Raw genomic sequence first — 21665 nt, forward strand, 5'->3', positions numbered from 1 at the left:
ATTCTGCAGAAAATGATGGGAATGACCAGAGTGAGTGAGTCAATGCTGAACAATGACCAAATTGCCATGAGGTGCTGGCTTAGGTAAAACCAAAAGTCATCTAGGATCTTCAGTGGCTAATGCATTTTTGAGCACTAGTGTCAATGACATCTTCGTGGACTATCTTTCAGGCAGAAAAAAGCAGTGAATCAAGATCAAGTGATAAATCATGTCGTGAAGTCACACTGGCTTAAGATAGGGAGAAGTCAGGAAAAAGAAACCAATGTTACCTGCATATGAGGTGCTCCTGCATCAAAAGACTGAGCTACGCATCTATGGTATATTGGTAATCATATCTAATAATGTGATTTCGGCTCCCCCACACACAAACTACTGGTTATTGTACATTTTGTTTTGTCCAAGGTCTGTTCCAGTCCCACACTCCAGCTTGGACAAGTCTTGGCCAGGCAATCGCAGAGTTAAGTAATAAAGCCCAGACCAGCACCATGTCTGGCACAGTGTAATTGTCTGATGTAAGCAGCATAACAAGGTCCACCCATCAAAGTCTGTACATCTCAGGAAGACATTAAAGTCCAATCCACAGCTCTCTCATCTATCAAAATTATACAGTTCTTTAACCTCTGAAACTGAGAAACAATTAGTTTATTCAAATTTTAATAATGAACTTAAAAGGTTTGAAACATTAAAATAAGTTAAATCAACTGTAAGCACAGTACATATTACAACAGTTTTATGTCAAATCTTCAGTCTAAGTTCAGAGTGTGTCTATTTTTCATTGATTTATATAATTGAAGCATGGTGCCAAAGAGTAAAACATGCCATTGTGACACTTCTTTGGATACTATTGATGTGAAAGGTAAAAGCCTTAAAGAAACTTCAATGTGCAAATAGAATCATTGATATTACTCTGGATCCAGGTTTTGAAAGATTGTTGGGATAATATGAATTTGAAAAAAAAATTCAATGTAGCAATCTTACTTCTTTGGAGATTTTTTGTTCCTCTTCAACATACTTCTGTTCTTTGGGAGTGATGGTCCTTATGCTTGCTCTTACCTGCATAGTATCACAGACAGACAAAAAATATTTCAGTCTCAGTGTTAAATATTTCCCATGGAAATCTTAGAACTGTGAAAAGAATTGTTCAATATTTACACTGGCCATCTACAAAGAGAGAAAAAGAACACAAAGCAGAATAAAATGTTTTATGTAACATAAAATTGCTCACCAATGCAATATAACCAACAAAAAAAAAGTTTATATCAAGTCTAAAGAGACAAAGTTAACACTTACAACATTAAAAATCACATCCATTTCAAGATAGATGACCCCCTTTGTTGCCCCTGTCAGATTCTTGTTTTTCAACACGTAGGCTTTCTCTTCACCATTTTGAATCTGTGGGAAAAGGACATGACAGCCGTCTGTCTCTCAGTCTCTGCTGAATACACACACCCAGCAACCTTTGACCCCAAGCTGCTGAAACTGACAGACAACCCAAAACAACTGTGGCAAATCTGACAAGTACCTGTTCATTCCCAGCACCAAGACTGTCAAAAATTAAATTATCATGGGATTCCACACAGTTGTGGATTGGGCATGCTAGAATTTTAGTATTATTACTGCGAACCTTGCTCGAGAAACGACAGACATACAACTGGAATTCTACTAAGTAAGAAAAACAATGTATCACCAGACTAAACTTACAGATAGCAAAGGTATAGCAACTTTGCCAAGAAAGTCAGCTCTCCGATCCCGGTCTTCATCAAAAACGGACACTTCCAGAACTGAATGAATGTCCTTTATGTTGCTAAATAGGAGAGTGAAAAGACATTAAATAAAGAGCAAATATAAGTAATAAGCAACAAATACTAAACTCCATTAAATGTACAACTGGACAGAAAACAAATAATACATGAAAAAGCAGCAATATGAGGAAAATATAAAGAAATGAGAAAAGCAGGAGAAGGAATTTTTTTTAAGAAGCAAAACATTTACTTTCATAGTGAAAAATTAGATGTAATTAATTAACAAAGTGTATAAATTAGGGGATGCAGTTAATGATTTACAGGAACTTTAGTGAGCCCTTTGACAAGGAGATATAAGAGATTACAGATGCTGGAATCTGGACCAAAACCACACTCCAAGAGGAACCCAGCCAGCATTTGTGGAGCAATGGGATAAACAATATTTCACACTGTGTCCTTGTAACATGAGAGAGTGTGGTGGCCAATATAAAGAACCAAGAAGGAGAGGGTAGAACATGATAGATGGAATCAGGCAAGCTGGAGGTGATGGGCAGAGTTAGCACAACACCTTTACAACACCAGCAATTGGGACCAGGGTTCAAATCCCATACTGTCTGTAAGGAGTTTGTACATTCTCCCCATGTGGGTTTCCCCCAGGGACTCCAGTTTACTCCCACCATTCAAAACATACAGGGGCATAGGAAAATTGGGCAACACAGACTCATGGGTGAAATGGCCTGTAACCATGCTGTATGTTTAAGCTTAAATTTAAACCATGCCACCCAGAGTTGGTTAGCATAAACTTGAAACACAGGTTACACAATGAGATCATTGAGAAACAGTGGAAGACTTTCAAACAGTTTTTTTTTTATAATTTTTGCAGTGTGGTTCTGAAGTATGTACAAGTGAAGAGCAAGGATACTAACTGTGGAAGAGAGGCAGGCTTGGATAACCAACAAAATAACAGAAGCCATGAAACTAAATGTTCACACATACAAAATCACGAAGAGTAGAGAAACTGGAAGATTGGGAAAATTTTTAAAAATCCATAGAGAATCTCTAAGCAAGCAATGAAGCCTGCCTCTCTTCCAAGATAGATTATGAAAGTAATCCAGCACAATATACAAAAACAGAGAGTAAAAGTCTTTTTTTCAATAACTTAATTAAGGAGAAAAGGGCATGGGGGGAAAATTAGTTGCAAATTTGCTACTCACAACTGCATACACTGGGTGAAACTCCAATTGATTAGACTATCCCCCTAAACTGCTGAGTTAAAGTGTACTAATACCACCCTGTGTCACAAGTTTCCTGGATCACTTGATCTCTTTTGCCCATTCAGCTTCCTGCTGATCAGAGCTTTTCAAATCCAACTGCCTGAGTCACCAGGTGCAGCTTCATATAAAATCCTTGTTCAAGTCTGCTATAAGGGTGATTAGTATGAATGTGTGTCTCTTAGAAAATAAGAAGATGGAATTAATTTTGGGCAATGCAACTATTTTGTGTCCATCTTCGTGGTGGAGAACACTTCTAATGTGCCAAAGATAGATACCATGGATATTGTGGGAAGTGCAGATTTCAACACAATCATATCACAAGAGAGGTAATACCAAGCCATTAGCCTCAAGGTAGGTAAGCTTCCTGGTCCTGATGGAATGCACCCATGGCTTCTGAAAGAAATTTCAGGAATACTTGTAGATGCTTTAGTGATAATTTATTACAATTCTCTTGACTTTGGGCTTATCCCACCAGTTTGGAAGACAGTGAATGTGATAGCAATGATTAAAAAAGGAAATGGGCACTAGCCAGGTAAATATAGGCTAGTTAGCTTATGTGTAGTTTGGAAAATGCTCAGAGCTATCATTAAGAAGAAATATTGGGGCATGAGCATTGAAATTGTTTCATCAGGCAGACACAGCATTGAGCCAGGAAAGGCAGGTGTTTTTTTTTTTGACAAACCTGCTGGAGTTATATGAGGATAATTATGAGTGTAGTGGTCTGTGGATATTGTTGTACTTTGATTTCCAGAAGGCATTTAAATAAGATGCCACATAAAAGAATAATTGATAAGGATAAGGATGTAGGGAGTTGGTGGAGGGGGGGGGGAAATAATGCTAGGTTTGATTAATCGACATGTGGAATAATTAATATCTCTCTGGTGGGCGATCAGTTGTGAGCAGAATGCCACTGGGGTTGGTACTAGGCCTGCAACTGTTCATAATGTACATTGGAAATATAGGGACTGAGTGTAGAATTTCTAAGTTTGTTGATGACATTCAAGTGAATGGAAAAGCAAATGATGTGGTGAGTTTGCAGAGAGACAAATAGGTTAAGTGAGTGGGTGAGGGTCTGGGTGATGGGCTATAGTATTGTTAAATGCTTGTTCATTCCAATGAAAAGTAGAAGATCAGATAATTACTTAAATGGTAAAAGATTGCAGCCTGCTGTTGAGCAGAGAGATGAGAGTTCTTGTGCATAAATGGCAAATGGTTCATTTGCAGGTGGAACAGGTTATCAAAAAGGCAAATGCAAGTTCACCTTCATTGCTGGAGGGGGTTTAATTTAAGAGCACAGATGTTCTACTGCAACTGTACATGGTATTGGTAAAGCTGCATCTGGAGTACTGTATGTAGTTCTGGTCTCCTGACAAGATTAGCTGTCTTTTTAAGTGGTGCAGAGGAGGTTCACCAGATTGATTCCAGAGATACCGTAAGGGGACAAGTCCATGAGGAGAGATGGAGTCACCTGAGACTGTTGGAATTTGGAAGAATGAGAGAGGATCTTGTAGCAACACTGATGAAACTAGGTCTTTGGGCCAGAGCATCAGATTTATGTTGGAGATGAAGAGGAACTGATTTTCCCAGAAAGTATAACCATATAACAATTACAGCACGGAAATAGGCCAATTTGGCCCTTATCCAAGTACCCTCCTCCAATCCCACTTACCAGCACTCTGCCCATATCCCTTCATCCCAATCCCATCCATACACTTATCCAACTCTTTCATTAATGACAAAATTGACCCTGCCTCCAACACCTTTCCCGGAAGCCCATTCCACACAATGACCTCTCTCTGAGTAAAGAAGTTCCCCCTCATGTTACTCCTAAACTTTTGTCTGTCAACTCTCAACCCATAACCTCTTGTATCCATCTCTCCTACTCTCAATAGGAAAAGCCTTTCCACATCAACTCTATCCCTCTCATTATCTTAAAAACCTCTATCAAATCCCCTCTCAGCCTTCTATGTTCCAAGGAATAAAGCTCTCATTTTCTCACACTTTCCTTGTATTCCAGATGCTGAAACCCAGGCAACATTTTTGTAAATCTTCTCTGCACTCTCTCTATCTTGTTAATATCCTTCCTATAAATCGATGACCAGAACTGCACACAGTACTCTAAATTTGGCCTCACCAATGCCTTGTACAGTTTCATCATTACTTCCCAACTCTTATATTCTATGCACTGATTTATATAGGCAAGCATACTAAAGGCCTTCTTCACCACCCTATCCACATGCACTCTTACCTTCAGGGAACAATGCACCATTATTCTTAGATCTTTCTGCTCCACGGCATTCTTCAATGCCCTCCTATTTACCACATATGTCTTGCTTTGTTTATTCTTTCCAAAATTAAGCACCTCACACTTATCAACATTAAACTCCATCTGCCATCTTTTTGCTCACTCCTCTAAACAGTTTAAATCCTTCTACAATCTTTGAAAACCCTCTTCATCATCCACAATTCCCCCTATTTTAGTATCATCTGCATATTTACTAATCCAATTTACCACCCCATCCTCCAGATCATTAATATACAAACATCAACGGTCCCAATATCGAACCCTGAAGTACACTGCTTGTCACCGGCCTCCATCCTGACAAACAATTATCTACTATTACTCTCTGGCACCTTCCTTCCAGCCACTGTTGAATCCATTTCACTATCTCCAAATTAATACCCAGGGACTTAGCCTTCCTAACTAACCTCCCATGCAGAACCATATCGAAGGCTTTACTGGAGTCCATATAGACAACATCCACTGCTCTACCGTCATCAACATTCCTAGTCACCTCTTCAAAAAAATTTCAACAAGATTGGTCAAACACGACCTTCCACACACAAATCCATGTTGAGTGTCCCTGATCAGACCCTGTCTCTCCATATACTTATATATACTATCTCTAAAAATGCTTTCTATCAATTTACCTACCACAGACGTCAAACTTACAGGCCGATAATTGCTAGGCTTGCTCCTCAAACCCTTTTTAAACAAAGGAACCACATGCACAACACACCAATCCTCCGGCACTATACACATCTCTAATGACATTTGAAAAATCACTGCCAGAGCCTTCGTTATTTCCTCACTAACCTCTCAAGGTCCTGGAGAAAATCCTGTCAGGACCTGGAGACTTATCCACCTTTATATGTTTCAAAAGCTCCAGTACTACCTCTTTCTTAAACACTATAGTCTCCATATTTACCCCCTTTGCTTCCTTTACCCTGCACAGTTCAATATCCTTCTCCTCAGTAAATACTGCAGAAAAGAAATTGTTCAAGACCTCCCTCATCTCTTTTGGCTCCACACTCATTTGTCCTTTCTGATTCTCTATTGGACCAATTTTATCTCTCACTTTCCTTTTGCTATTTACATATTTGTAGAAACCCTTTGGATTTATTTTCACCCTGCTTGCTACAGCCACCTCATACCTTCTTTTAGCTTTTCTAATATCTTTCTTAAGATTCTTTTTATATTCAATATAGTACCTAAACATCTCCTTTTTTCCCTGTTTCTTATATTTATTGTAGTACTCCCTCTTTTTTTGAACCAAGTTTCCAATATCTCTTGAGAACCATGGCTCTCTCAAACCTTTGACCTTACCTTTCAACCTAACAGGTATATAAAGATTTTGTAATCTTAAAATCTCTCCTTTAAAGACCCTCCATTTCTCTATTACATCCTTCCCAGAAAACAAATTGTCCCAATCCACCCCTTGTAAATCCTTTCGCATCTCCTCAAACCTAGCTTTTCCCCACTCAAAAACCTCAACTCTGGGCCCAGACCTATCCTTTTCCATAATTACCTTGAAGCTAATGGCACCATGATCACTGGACCCGAAGTGCTCCCCCACCTGACCCATCTCATTCCCCAACAGTAAATCCAACACAGCTCCCTCTCTAGTTGGTACAAGAGCTCCCTCTCTAGTGTATTGATGTAAAAAGCTATCCTACACACATTTTACAAACTCCAACCCATCCAGCCTTTTCACAGAATGGGTTTCCTAATCAATATTCAGAAAATTAAAATCCCCCACAATCACTACCCTGTGCTTATTACAAATATCTGCTATCTCCCTACTAATTTGTTCCTCTAATTCACGTTCCCCATTTGGTGGTCTCTATAATACACCCCTATAATTGTAACTTCCCCTTTCCCATTCCTCAATTCCACCCAAATAGCCTGACTGGATGACCCTTCTATTCTATCGCACCTAAGCACCACTGTAATATTTTCTCTAACAAGTAGTGCAATCCCACCCTCTCTTGCCGCCCCCAGTTCTATCACACCTAAAGCAACTAAATCCAAGAATATTTAGCTGCCAGTCACATCCCTCCTGTAACCATGTTTCACTAATCACTACCACGTCATACTTCCAAGTGTCAATGCATACCTTCAGCTCATCCACCTTCCTTACAATGCTCCTAGCATTAAAATATATGCACTTTCGAGATTTCCCACTTTTTACTTCCTGTAGGCCCCTATCTTTACCAACAGCTCTCTTATGATCTTTTGCAATCGACCTCTGTCCATCTTCGTATAGAACATCCCCCTTTTCTATCACCTGCCTTTTCCCCCTAAACACTGTCTACAAGCTTTTTCCGAATGCACTCTAACCTTTTCCTTGCTGTTCTCCTTCATTTGGTTCCCTCCCCCCCAGCCATTCTAGTTTAAAGTTTCCTGAGTAACCCTAGCAAATGTCCCCACAAGAATCCTGGTCCCCCTGGGGTTCAAATACAACCTGTCCTTTTTGTACAGGTCACACCTACCCCAAAAATGGTCCCAGTGATCCACAAACTTGAATCCCTGCCCTTTGCCCTTACTCCCTGTACTCACTTTTCAGGACCTCTTTTCTATTCCTCCCTATGTCGTTGATACCTACATGTTCCATGATTTCTTCTCATCTCCCTACCCCTTTAGGATGTCCTGGACTCGAGCAGCAACATCCCGGACCCTGGCACCAGGAAGGCAAACCACCATCCGGTTCTCCTTGCTCTGTCCTGTCTGTACTCCTGGCAAATCTGTGGAACCATCTGCCAAGGGAAGCAGTACCTCATTGAATATATTTAAAATTCAGATAAACATTTTGTTGCAAAATAAGGGAATTAAGGTTATGGTGAAAAAGCATGTAAGGAGACCTGAGTCCTTGGCCAGATCTGCAATGTTTTTATTCAATGACAGAGTAGGGTCAGTGGGGCGAATGGCCCTCTCCAACTTGTATTTCTTAAATTCTTATGTCCTCTATTCTATGCCTATTTATATATATGAAAAAAAGTAAAATCTACATGGTTTATTGTATTTGGCAAACTATAACAGGGATACAAACACATGCAAGAGCCAAAATATCTGTATTGACCTTGTTAGTCAGAGTCCCAGGGTTCGTAGGATAGGTAAGGCCATCTTGATTTCTGTGCACATGCCTGAGTCTTCGGTTGGCGTATGTATGATGAGTTCGCGTATTGGAGTTCAGTTGGTGCATGCGCGCAAGTTAAGGGCATGAATTCAATATTGTCAGGTACTTAACTCTCACATGCGCCAACTAAACTCCAATATGTGAACCCACTACTCGTGCACCAATCGAGGACTCACACATGCGCACCCAGCCTATGGATCCCAGGATGGCAACTAACAAGGCAAGTATGCACATTTTGTCTCTTGCATGCCATGTATCCCTGTTATAGTTTGTCAAATACAACATTTGATTTTAAAAATCTGCTATAGGACTTAGGTGCTGCACACACGTGGGCAAAATTCCGACTTGTGTCCATTTCGAGATATGACTGATCCTTCAGGATGAATTATAGTCGTAGCTCTGGGAGTACCTGCTTTAATTGTATCTGTTTCTACCACTAATCCAGGCACCTCCCACATCAGATAAGAGGTTTGCCTGCACATCCCTTTCAAACCCCATTCTCCTCATCTCAAATGAATTTCAAATATGCAAAATTTAAACCCTGGGAGAAAGTTTCTATTTACCCTATCAATGATTCTCATAACTAATTTGGCAGAGGGAAGGGGTCCAGTGTGTTAGGGCTGAAGAATAGCAGGAAAATGAAAATAGTGTACAGCAAGGATGACAGGCAGGCGATGAGTCAAAATAGTAGCCGGGGGGATGACAGAGACACGGTGCGTTCAATAACTGATCTGGAGGTATTATACCTAAATGCACGTAGCCTTAGAAACAAGGTAGATGATCTTGCTGTATAGTTACAAATTGGAGTGTATGAAGTTGTGAGCATCACTGAGTCGTGGCTAAAGAATGGATGCTATTGGGAGCTGAATGTCCGAGGATACACAATGTATCCAAATATAAGCAGGAAGACGGAGGGGGGTGGCATGGCTCTGCTAGTAAGCAACAATAGAAGAAGAGATGAGAAGAGGTAGAATACTCATGGATTGTTAAGTAATAGTAAAGGTAAAAGGACGCAAATGGCCAAACAGCAGCTGGGATGTGGATTACAAGATACAACTGGAAATAGATAAGGGATGTCAGAAGGATGATAATCATGGGAATTTTAACATGAAAGTAAATTGGGAAAGTCCGGTTGGTATGGAATTTCAGGAGAGAGAGTTTGTGGATGTCTACGGGATGGCTTTTTGGAGCAGCTTGCTGAGCTGCTCTGGATTCTGGATTGGATGCTATGTAATGAACCAGAGGTGAGGAGAGAGCTTAAGGTAAAGGGACCCTTCGGAGGCAGTGATCACAATATGATTGAGTCCACTTTAATATTTGAAAAGGAGAGACTGGAGTCCAATGTGTTGATAAAGGAAATTGCAGTCGCTTGAAAGAGGAACTGAACAAAGTCGATTTGGGGAAAAGCACACTAATGGGGATGACAACAGATCAGCAGTGGCTGGAGTTTGTAAGAAATGAGGAAAGTGCAGGACAGGTACATATCAAGAAAAAATAAATTTGTGAATGGAAAAATGGGACAAGAGCCACTGTGAGGGCAGTTAAAGCCAAAGTAAAAGCAAACGAGAGGATGTACAAGAAAGACATACTTACGGACAGATAGACATACAGAACCTTTTGGCCCATAAGCCCATGCCACCCAATTACAAACACCCCCCCCCACCCCCAAATGTTTTGAAGGGTGGGAGGAAAAATTAGTGGGAAGATGGAGGACTGCAAAGCCTTTGAAAACTTGGAGAGGACAAGTAAGAAGGTGATTAGAAAGGAAAAGCTGAATTATTAAAGTTTGGCAACTAATATCAGAGAATACTAAAAGCTTTTTTAAATATATAAAGAGTAAAAGAGTGACCAAAGTAGACATAGGACCAATAGAAAATGACACTAGAGAAATTGTAATGGGAGACGAGGAGAGGGCAGAGGAACTGAATGAATATTTTGGATCAGTCTTCACTGTGGAAGACATACTGAACTCTCATGGAACAGAAGTGAGTGTAGCCAAGATCACGAGAGAGAAGGGATGTAATGTTGAGATATTATAAAGCACTGATGAGCCTTCACTTGGAGTACTGTGTACAGTTTTGAGCGCCTTATTTGAGAATAGACATGCTAGAGTTGGAGAGGGTTCAGAGAAGATTTATTAGAATTATATCAAGAATGAAAGGGTTAGCATATGAGGAATGTTTTCTGGCTCTTGGTCTGTACATGTTGGAGTACAGAAGGATGGGAGGGGGGAACCTTTTAGAGGAATTTCGAATGCTGAAAGGCTTGGACAGAGTAGATGTGGCAAATGAGTTATTGTGCCCTGCACCCACTTGCAGCACTAGTGGTTTTATGGTGTCACTTGCTCACAATGTGATTGCCAAGTGCAGGATGGAGAGGATAGTAGCCCGTGAGCCTCATTACAAGTCAAAATCAGTGATGCAGTCTTCCCAATAAAAGTCCCGAGGGTGGTCACCAAGAAAAGTTGCAGAAGGCAGAGGAGTGCTGTCCACCCAGCAAGGAGAGTGGATATCTTGAGATATAGGCGGTGCACATGGAGATAAGAGTGAGCACGAATGCACAACTGGTCCCCCAACCCTGACTTCAGAAAGCAATGGTGCTCAAAGTGAGTCAACTTTGTGATCTAGGAGCAGTTGAGAGATGAACAGAGTGAGGGAAATGGGGCGAGGGAAATGGGGTGACCTGCCTTTGCTCGGCTTAAGCCCACGTTCGGGGCTGACTTTGCCCATTGAGGTCAGGAGTTGAATACAAAGCAGCGGCAATGGCTGAAGATGGGAACTGTTCTGAGGCCGATTCCTAGGCATCAGAGTGGACTCCCTTCGATGGGGTCAGAGTCACCCTAGCACTGACTGCGATCCTGATTTTTCAGCATCAAAATGAACAACCTGTGTGACGTGCTGATCACCATCTCTGTGTTGAGGAACAAGAAACTGAGGAACCCTGGTATGGCAGATATGGTATTAGGAACTTGGGAAATTTGAGAGGTCTGACTGATTGCTGGATGTTTTCACACCTAGAAAGTCTTCATGGGCATGGCATGGCTGAAGTCAGATTGTGCCAGATACTTGGGAGACTATTGCATTAAATGTTGACCCAAAAAGAAAAGACAGTGATGAGGGTCAGGTAAATTCAGTGATAAGAAGGGATGCAGTGCTCCAGGACTCTTATGGGGCAGCTCCAGGACCTCCTTGTTGCTGTTTTTGGTTACTCCGGCATCTAAAAAAAAATTAGCACTGTATCCCTAGTGATAAGAAACGCGAGTAAAACTACAAAGTCTGCAGAAGCTATGATTGTAGTAAAAACAGAAATGCTGGAGGAACTCAGCAGGTCTCGTAGTATCCATAGGAGGCAGAGATACTATACATAACCGACATTTGAGTCCTGTGCCCTTCATCAAAGTATGAGAAACAAGATGTAAGAAATAGGAGAACCTGATTACATGTACTTTGTTTCTCTCATCTTAACAAACACTTTGAGTATATAAGGAATGATGTGTGTGCACGTTTAGAGATGAGTGATTTTTTTTGGGGGGGGGGATTTAAAAAGCACAAGTGGATCAGTTGTATTCTTGTAAAATCGACTGTGTTTACTTTAATGCCATTGGTTGATCGGGAAGGTTATTGATTATTTTGTTTTTTGATGATTAATTTAAAAATATCCTGAATGGAAAACAACCTTTGGTGGTGTTATAAATTTTCTACAGTAAGTGGAAATTTCTTCAGTAAAATTAAATATGGAATTTAGAAATCCAGTTGAGAATACCAAGATCAACAAAAGAGTCAGTGCTGTATAACTGTTGTTAATGGTGCAATTATTCTCCTTGAGATCATCTAACTTTACACACGGTTACAGGACAGATTTTAACTACGGTAATAGATTGTAATGCTGCAGGCATTTTGTAAATTCACAAATACAAACTAAGCAGTTATATCACCACCAAATAGTGTATAACATGAGCTCACGTGAAATAACAGAATCTGAAAGAACAGTACAGGGAAAAACGACCGGTTTGTTTTTTTTAATATAAATTTCAAAACCTATCAAGTGCCAAAGAGTCTGACTTCATACACTTTTAAAGTTAGATCAGACAAACTGGTTGCTTTTCCCTGTATTGTACTTTGAGATAGTTGGTAGTTCCATGTTGAAACCACTGCCTTCCATTCGACCACTTTAGCTTATTCTTTGCTAATTATTGGACACAGAGTTCATTTGTTTCTTGAGACTAACTGAAAATTCTGTACAGTCATCTTTGGATTGTGAATTTGATTCAGACATCAAAAATGTGCAGATTAACATTCAATTCTCTGAATTAAGGTTTTAACTGAACAACAAAATAAAGAATTCAATTATGCCATTCAACTGTAAGTGAAGGGTGAGACCGCACCAGGTGATTCCATCAGAGAGGGTGTCACCAAAATGTATCACATGGTTTCGTCTCCACATGCTACAAGCACACACGTTTATCTGAAACACTGATTGGGCGTGGGGGTGTGGGGAAGTGCGATGGTGCAGCAGATGGAGGAGGTCCATGGCAGATATGGTGCTTGCTCTCTCCCACCCCCCCACCCCCCCCTGCTGAGTGAGTTCTTGAACGACAGTTTATGCCCTGCCCCCATGGTTACCTGAATGCCCCCCAATTAGATATCTCTGACACAGATTTGCAGGTATTTGATTAGTCAGGACATGACATCAAGGGTTACAGGGAGAAAGATGGGGAGTGGGACTGAGAGGAGGGATGGATCAGTTCATGATTGGAATGGTGGAGCAGACTTGATAGACCTATGGGCCTACTTCTACTCCTACTCCTATATCTAGTGATAGTTTTATAAATTTAATTTGGTCACTTTGATGCTCCAGAGGAAAGGTCAAATTTGTCTAACCTGTCCTTATAACTCATACCCTCCGATCCTGTCAACATTTCGTAAATCTCTCTGTGCCCTTTCCAAAGACTCCACGTTCTTTCTGTAATACTCCAAGTTTGGCCTAGCCAAAGTGTATAAAACAGCAACATGATTTCCTTACTTTTATAATGAATGGTCCACCCAATAACCACAATCTAACCATGTACCTTATTTACCACCCTATCTATTTGCATGCCCACTTCCAGTTGAAAATGTATCTAAACCCACAGATCCCTCTGCACATCAATGCTTTTAAGACTCCTGCCTTTAATTATACACATTCCTCTTACATTTGATCTCTCAAACTAAAACAAGTTAAACTGGGCCAGATTAAACATCATCAGCCATATCTAAAACTGATTTATAGACTTGCGTACTTTTGACAGCCTATATACATTCACAGTTCCATCCATCTTATTTTCATCTACAAATTTACTAGCCCACTCATGCATCATTTAGAAAATGACAAACATCAGAATTCCCAGTGCCGATTGCTGTAGAACCTCCAGCCAAAATGACACCCTTCCTTGAGGTCAATGGACAACCAATTAAGTATGAAAACTATCAACTCACCATGGAACCCATACATCTTCACATTCTGGATCAGTTTCCCATGACGGAATTTGACAAATGTCTTACAACAATCCATATAGACAACATGAACTGCCTTACCCTCAAACACCTTTGTCACCTCCTCAAAAATTCAATCAAATTGCTAAGATATAACTTCCTCATAAGACCATGTTGACTGTCCCTAATCTGGCCATGACATTCCAAATTTTCATATATCCTATCACTAAGTAATATTTTAAATAGTTTTCCTACCACTGAGGAAAGGTTTACTGGCTGATACTTCCTGGATTATCCTTTTCTCCCTTCTACAACATTGGCTACTCTCCAGTCCCTTGGGACATCTCCAGTTGCAAGTGAGGACGCCAAGATTCCAGTAATCTCTTTATGTACCAACCATGATCAATTTATATATCCGTTCCCCCACCTCCCAGTGGCTATTAGGAGACCTATATTATAGCCATTTTCAGAGTGACTGGACCTTTCCTATTTCTGATTTCTACCCCTATTGACCCAGCAAATGAGCTCAACATCAGGTTCTTTCTGAATGCAGTTGTAACACTCTCCACGATTAACAATGCTGTCTCCACCTTTTTTTATGTCTCTCCCCAATTCAATAAAAAGAATGAAACCTAGTTGCCAATAATGTCCCCCTTGCACCCAGGTATCTGTTATGACCACAGCATCATAATTCCAAGTACTGATCCAGGCTCTATGTCCATCTGCCTCATCCACAATAATCCTTGTATTAAAATAAACACCCTACAGCCCATCAGTCCTGATGTGAGCATTCACCTTTCCCTTCCTGTCCTTTCTTACAGACATCCTTGCCATCACATTTGCTATTTACTAAACTTCTCCACTTTCTGCCCTGCTGATCTGCTTCCAAACCTTGTGCCACTCTCGTTTAAACTCTTCCAAGTAGCACTTGCAAATTTTCCTATGAGGATATTGGCCCCTTCCAGTTCTGATGTAACCCATCCCACCCCCTGCAGGTTTGACCTCCCCTGGAAGAGACCACAATAATCTAAATATCTAATTCCCTCCCTCCTGCACACCAGCTCCTTAGTCATCCATTTAAACTCGCACTTGGCATTGACAGCAATCCTAAGATAATAACTCTGTAAGTCCTACCTCATAACTTGCTTCTCAGCACCCTGAAATCATTCTGCAGGATCACATCACCCTTCCTGCCAATATCCTTGATATCAACATGGGCCATATTCTGTGGCTGCTCTCTTTCCCCATTCAGAAAGTCCTGTCCCCACTTAGAGACATCCTGGTCTCTGGGACGAAGGAGGCAACACAACATTCTCACTCACAGAAACACTTATCTGTTCCCCTAATTATGGAGTCTCCTACCATCCCTATCCTCAGTGCAAGAAGCAGTGGCAAACTCTCCTGTGAGGATGTTGGTTCCCTTCCACTTCAGGTGTAACCCATCCCACCCTCTGCAGGTCCCACCTTCTCAGGAGGAGAGCTAAATATCTGATTCCCTCCCACCTGCACACTAGCTCCTTCGCCATGCATTAAATTACTCTATCTTCCCATTTCTTGTCTCGCTAGCAAATGTCATTCCTTCTAACTTTACTCTTCCCTAAGGCTCAGAGCCAGTTATGATGCTAATGTGTCAACTGCTGCTTCTACCCTCTAAATCATTCCCCACTCCCATCACCAGCTATATCTGTACACTATCCTTTTGCCTCCACTTGCACAGTTATACCTGTTGAGTTTTTTTTTCCATATACGATACTGGTTCAACAGGTTGGGGCCAGTGGGATCCAGGGTGAGTTGGTAAACTAGACCCTACATTGGCTTGGCAAGAGGAAATCAAGGATGATGATAGAGAGGATTTTTTGTTGCAATTGGATAATTAACATGAACTATTTTTAGGACTTTGTAATATACATGAACGACTTGGAGTTGGATGTGGGAAGCATGATCAGTAAATTAAATAATGATCTGAAGATTGGAGGAGTTGTTGACAGTATGGAAGATGGTCTTGGGCTATAGAGATAAATTAATATATTGCTCTAATGGGTTGAAATGGCACAAAGGGTTTAATCTGCACAAATGTGTGGTGATGCATTTTGAAAATGCAAGTTAGGTTAGGACATGTATCATGAAACATTGATAGCAAAGGACCCTGGAGTATAGCCCATAGATTCTTGATAGAGACAACACAGGTGGACAATGTGGGTAGAAAAGTACATGATTTAGAAAGTTGAAGTATTACATGCAATCTCATCACCCAAGATAAGGAAATGATGTGAGTGCATTAGAGAGAAGGCAGAGGAGATTCATCAGGATATTTTCTGGCATGAGGAGAGGCTAGTGTAGCAAGGTATGTTGTCCTCCAGAGCAGAGGGAACATGACTGGATACATAAGATTGAGGGATATACTGTAAATGGTGGGGGGAGGGGGAGAGAAACTCTGAAAACTTGTGCTTGGTGGGGGAGCTGCTTTAGTCACCAACCACCCGACCATGCAACAGGTAGCAATGGGTTACATGGTACCAGTTGCACTCAGATGAGTGATCTGACAACGATCATATTACAATCAAATTGAAAACATCAAAAAAGTGGTTTGCAGTTAAGTATATTGAAAAGTAGAACTATTGTATAGACATTTTTTTTCTGGTCAACTTACCAATTGACCAGACCATATTCTTATCCCCTTGAAATGAAAAGCAATCCTTCTCTTGTCAACTGTAATGACAAAACTTATATGATCTGCAAACTTCTTTATCACGGTCCTTACATTTATGGTAAATCAAAGTTGTTCACTTTTGCAAAAAAATGGAAGGGACTTATTTCTGGGTGCTGGAGAGCATCACTGGCAATGGCCTTCCTGTCACAATAGTGCCTGTTTAGACTCCACTTGTGTGACTGTGCCAGTTTGAATCAAGTTTCTCTCACTCTCTCTCTCTCTCTCTCTGATTCCATGGGCCTTAATTTTATTTTTCACCAAGCAGACCAATTCAAAAGTCTTGCTGAAATCCTCATAAATTACTCTGACCATCTTTGTCACACATGAATTTCTCTCATAAATCTACATTGTTTTTGATTCATGTGTATTTCTAAATTAAAGTTTAAACTATCCTTTATAAATAATTTAACCACCACTGAAGTTAAATTAATTAGCCTGTAGTTATTTGGTATAAACTTTCCTCCATTTATTCACTGAAGTACTATATATATGGGCCGCCAATCCTCCAGGACAAATCGTAACAATGGATGATTGAAAACTGCACTTTTAGCACCAAGGGAAATTTTTATCCATGCCTGTTCATTTATACACCCATGCAACTTTTGACATATTTACTCTCAATTACATCAATATAATTCCCATTCCGTATGCTCCAAGATGCTAAAATATTAAAAGATTTAAAATAAAAACATTAAAAGATGGTAGGAAGATAGATTTTTGTTTTTGTGTGTGTATGTATGTGTGTATTACACACACACATGTATGTGTATGTATATCAATATATATATATATATATAATACATGTCTTTCTACTCTCTCTCTCTCTCTCTCTCTCTCTAGCTCTATATATACAGTATGTATGATAGAGATAGCTCTATCTATATACACGCATACAGAATAACTGGGATGTTCTAAATACATGAAATGAAATTATGTAGGTATGCAAATTAAACAGGGAAATACAGTGACACCCTGATTCTGCTTTTATGGACCCCAACAATTGCAATGTCTCAATGATGTATGGAAAGCAATTAGTCATATGATACAATTCATTACATTGTAAACATCCAATATTACAAAACAACATATATTCAGTCCATCAGACTGTAACTGCTTGACCTTTCTTGCAGCAATAAATACAATTATTTTCAAATATCTTTTGATTTCAGTGCACTGACCAGCTAAAAGTCAATTTCTATGGTCTTTACTAAATTGTGGGTGGAATGGTTAGCACCATGGAAATCATTCCCTTTTAAGTCTATCTAGGATGCTACTTCCCTGACGAGCTTGTATGGTCAATTTGCAGAAGTACACTTTAGAGGGGTATGGCCATGCGATGGAGCTAGACGGACATATCTTGGATGAGCTCTCCTTGCAGTTTCAAAAAGATGTTTTAAAGGTTAAAAATTAAGAATTTTTTTCATTGTGGATGAACAAAATGAACCCTAAGAAGCCAAGATCTCAAAAAACAAAATCTGAAGAGACACTGACTCAGGAATGTCGAGTGAAAGCCCGAAAGGGGGTGGCACAAGTGTGGTCTTGGGACCAACTGAGCCTGTCAGCGCTTGAGAGGGAGGGGAGGGGAGAGGGTTGGCATGAGATCTGAATATAATCCTGGAGAAGATGGGGACCTTAAGCAATCGTTTCACAGGTGTTGAGAGATGTGTCAGAGAAGATGACTTAATTGAAAAAGTCAATTGATGATTTAATGGAACAAATGGGCCAAGTGGAAGTTCACAGTTAAAATGCAAGAAAAACTGAAAGCTTTGGAAGAAGACACAAATAAGTTGGACTTGGATGTTATGCTGGATAAGAATGAACACACGTAAAATTTCAGCAGATCCACTAATGTTTGGATTATTGGTTTGAAGGAAGGGTCCGAAGGGAGAGACCCTGTGAGCTTCTTTGAAACTTAGATCCCACTAGTGTTGGAGGAAAAATAAATTCAACTGAAAACTACACATAGAAAGGACTCAACTGATGGTCAAAGTAAAGGATAGTAATCGACATTTTATCAATACTAAGGAAGAAGAAGAATTTTTAAAAAGATTAATGATGTTAAGCAATAAGATTAAGAGGAATGCTCTCAATGGGATACACCAAAAAGTGTATTTTTTTTAATAAAACTGTCTTGTATTTATTGTTAAATGTTAAGGAAATTTGCATGGAGAGCTCAAGAAAGAGTGAGAACCTTTTGAAAAATAATAGCAGGATGGAGACTCCGGTCTAAGGGGGATAATGGCACTGGGAGAGGAGCAGTTTGGCAAGATGGTGCTAAAGAGAGGGGTTCTTCTTTCTCAGAAGATTCCACAAGATTGTTTTGCAGGCTTCTGGGATTTCTTGATAACATCACTATTTTTTTGAATAATCAGGTGTTATTGCTGAACAATATTTGTTTAAAATACAGTATGGATAGAACATTAAAGTTTAATAGTCCGAATGTTAATAGGCTACATGGGCAGTTGAAAAAGAAAAGGTGTTGGCACACTTGGAGAAAGATGGGGGCCAACATGGGTCCCACCTGAAATTAGTGAAGTGAGTGAATGATCTGGCTGGGGAATACACTAAAATTGATAACAAAAAGGTACTATACTCTCCAGAGTGCATGGAAAACGAGGTTTACAAAGGTCAATAGTGTGATGGCAGTCGGACTTGGGTGGGTTAATATTAGAAAGATGTTGGTCTGATTGGTGTTTGGATAGCATGATATGAATTATAAATGCAAGATAAGGATTGGTTCAGTGTAACTTCCCATCTTGGGCCACAAAAGCTACATAGATCAAAATCAGAAATATCGGAGATGAGTTTTAGATGTGGGATTGAAACAGGATCGTTTTTTACATGCTTCTTGGTTGTGTGTAAAGGTGAGACCTTTTTGGCAGGATATTGCAGAAATGTTAACAAGGATAACAGGAATGGCCTTCACAGATGACCTGGAGCTTTATTCTTTGGGTAATTTAACTAATTTATTGAAGTAAGTAATAGGTTAACTTCAAATTTATTTTGTTGAAGTTGCTTTAGCAGTGGCTGAGAAGTGTATAGCAATTACTTGGAAATCTGACTCTCCCTTACTCCTAGCACGATGGACTGCTGAGATGAATAGTTGTTTACCTATGGAGAAAATTACATAAATCTATAAAACAAGTATGACACATTTATCCAGATATGACAACTGTATTTGGACCATATAGGGACCCAATTAAAATAAAGATTATAGTAGATGCTGTTACAATATAAACAGATGTGACTTCCCCACATAGATTTTTTAAATAGATAGTATAAATCTGAGTTCTGATGTGTGGATTTATATTTTGTAGGTTTGGGGAGGGTTTTTTGTTTTTAATATGAAAAAAGTTTAATATATTGTGATATTGAAGATTTTACTATGTATATTTATAAAAAAATAAAATATTATAAAAAAAAGTACATTTTAAAGGCACTTTAATGCTCTGCATGTATAGCTACATGTGCGTATCTTGGGCCTTGCCATTTTTTTCTCAAATTCTCCTATTGATCCTTTGACTGCTGGATTCCATTTCATTTGCTCTGTTAGCCATCTCATCAGGTCTTCTCCCCATTTGTTTTGGTGTTCCTTTAGACATCTAGCCATTTCCTACAATTCACTACAGTGATTAGAGTTCAGATACCAATAAAATATTTTATATTCGTGCCTTTCAAGCGTGGAATTCATCAATTTTCTTCTTGTTATCCATTAATATGATTGAAAATTTTAAAGGTATCATTCCTACAGGTGGTTGGTTATTGACATTTTTGCTGATGTGGTTAATTAAATCGTTTTGTACACATAAAAGGTTGCATTCATCCTCATTGCAAATGTCAGCAATATAATTTATTAAGATTCATCAAAAAAGTTAGATTAATTCTTGCTCTAAGCATATCATAGCCCTAAGGGTGCTTTGAAATTGAATTCTTTTACCATCCAAGAATAATGAAGGAGAAAATAAATAGGGATGCTGACATGCAGTGTCAACATCTGAAGCAACAGCTGTTGCAGTGCCACAGGTACTGAAAGCTGTCACATTAAGCCCAATTGCATGACTTAGTGCAGCTGGCATGGCTGCGACAGCTTGCACATTTGTCACAGTCAGAATGCTTGACACAGAAAGCAGAGTTGACACAGACAAAATAGTTTTTATAGCCGGTAGAATAGGAACTCTGCAGAATTCAACAGAGCCATTTTACAGAAATGGACTGGCTATCTAGGACAGGTTCAACAGGTATCCTGGTTAAAATGGGTAAACAGTGTCTAAACTAGTTTGACTCGTACTGTGGATGCAGCAATGAGTGGTGGACTAGCCTCTCCAAACGAACCCAGCTCAGCGCGGACATTGGCGACTTCAGCCAGAGATAGGATGACATTTAGTTGACATTTTCTCAAATAAATATTTGAAGCAACTTCAAAGTTTATTTCTTAATCACACTGAATCCCATCTGAATCAAAGAGTCTGTCCATGACAATCAGGTCCATAAAATTATGGAATTAATAATAAGTTAAAAATTTAATGTCATCACTGATCAAAAACCATGACATCAAAGGATAGAGGCAAAAACTGAATGGCAACATCAATAACTCCAATTGTACACAAACATTAATAAATGAATGAATTGCCATTACAATGGGATCCACATGGATAGAAGTGAAGTACATGTCTCAGGTTTCCAAATGGGGATGGTGTTGCAGGTCAGAGAGACATAGGAGTACGAGAACATAGTTCTCTAAAAATGGCGATGCAGGTAGACAAAGTGGTGAAAAAGGCATAAGGCATGCATAGCTTCTTCAGTTGGGTCACTGAGTACAAGAGATGGTTCATAATGTTACAGCTGTATAAAACTGCTCCTGGAACACTGTGTACAGTCCCGCTCACCATAGAAGGATCTGATTAAGGGAGGGGGGGGGGGTGGTGCAGAAAAGATGTACAAGGATTTTTCTGAGACTGGTGGGCTTGAGTTAGGAGGAGTGTCTGGGTGCGCTAGGACTGTTTTCCTTGGAGAGAAAGTTTGGGGATTTACCATATGGAGTTTATAAAATC

General features: G+C 39.7%; 1 protein-coding gene across 20 annotated transcripts in view; it reads right to left on the reverse strand.

The window, feature by feature from the left end:
• mctp1a (multiple C2 domains, transmembrane 1a) overlaps positions 1–21665 on the reverse strand; it is a 534415-nt gene that overhangs the window by 215892 nt on the left and 296858 nt on the right. For all 20 annotated transcript variants that reach the window (XR_011342276.1, XM_069891645.1, XM_069891672.1 and 17 more), the window contains 3 exons: positions 1702–1804; positions 1291–1392; positions 979–1053 (listed from right to left, as the gene is read on the reverse strand). Coding sequence is in view for 19 of the 20 variants with exons in the window: in XM_069891645.1 (XP_069747746.1) it covers positions 979–1053; positions 1291–1392; positions 1702–1804 (280 nt within the window). In the remaining variant the exon portion in view is untranslated. The remainder of the gene's footprint in view (positions 1–978; positions 1054–1290; positions 1393–1701; positions 1805–21665) is intronic.

This window comes from Narcine bancroftii, chromosome 1 (genome assembly GCF_036971445.1).
Source record: "Narcine bancroftii isolate sNarBan1 chromosome 1, sNarBan1.hap1, whole genome shotgun sequence".
In the NCBI taxonomy this organism is placed as follows: domain Eukaryota; kingdom Metazoa; phylum Chordata; class Chondrichthyes; order Torpediniformes; family Narcinidae; genus Narcine; species Narcine bancroftii.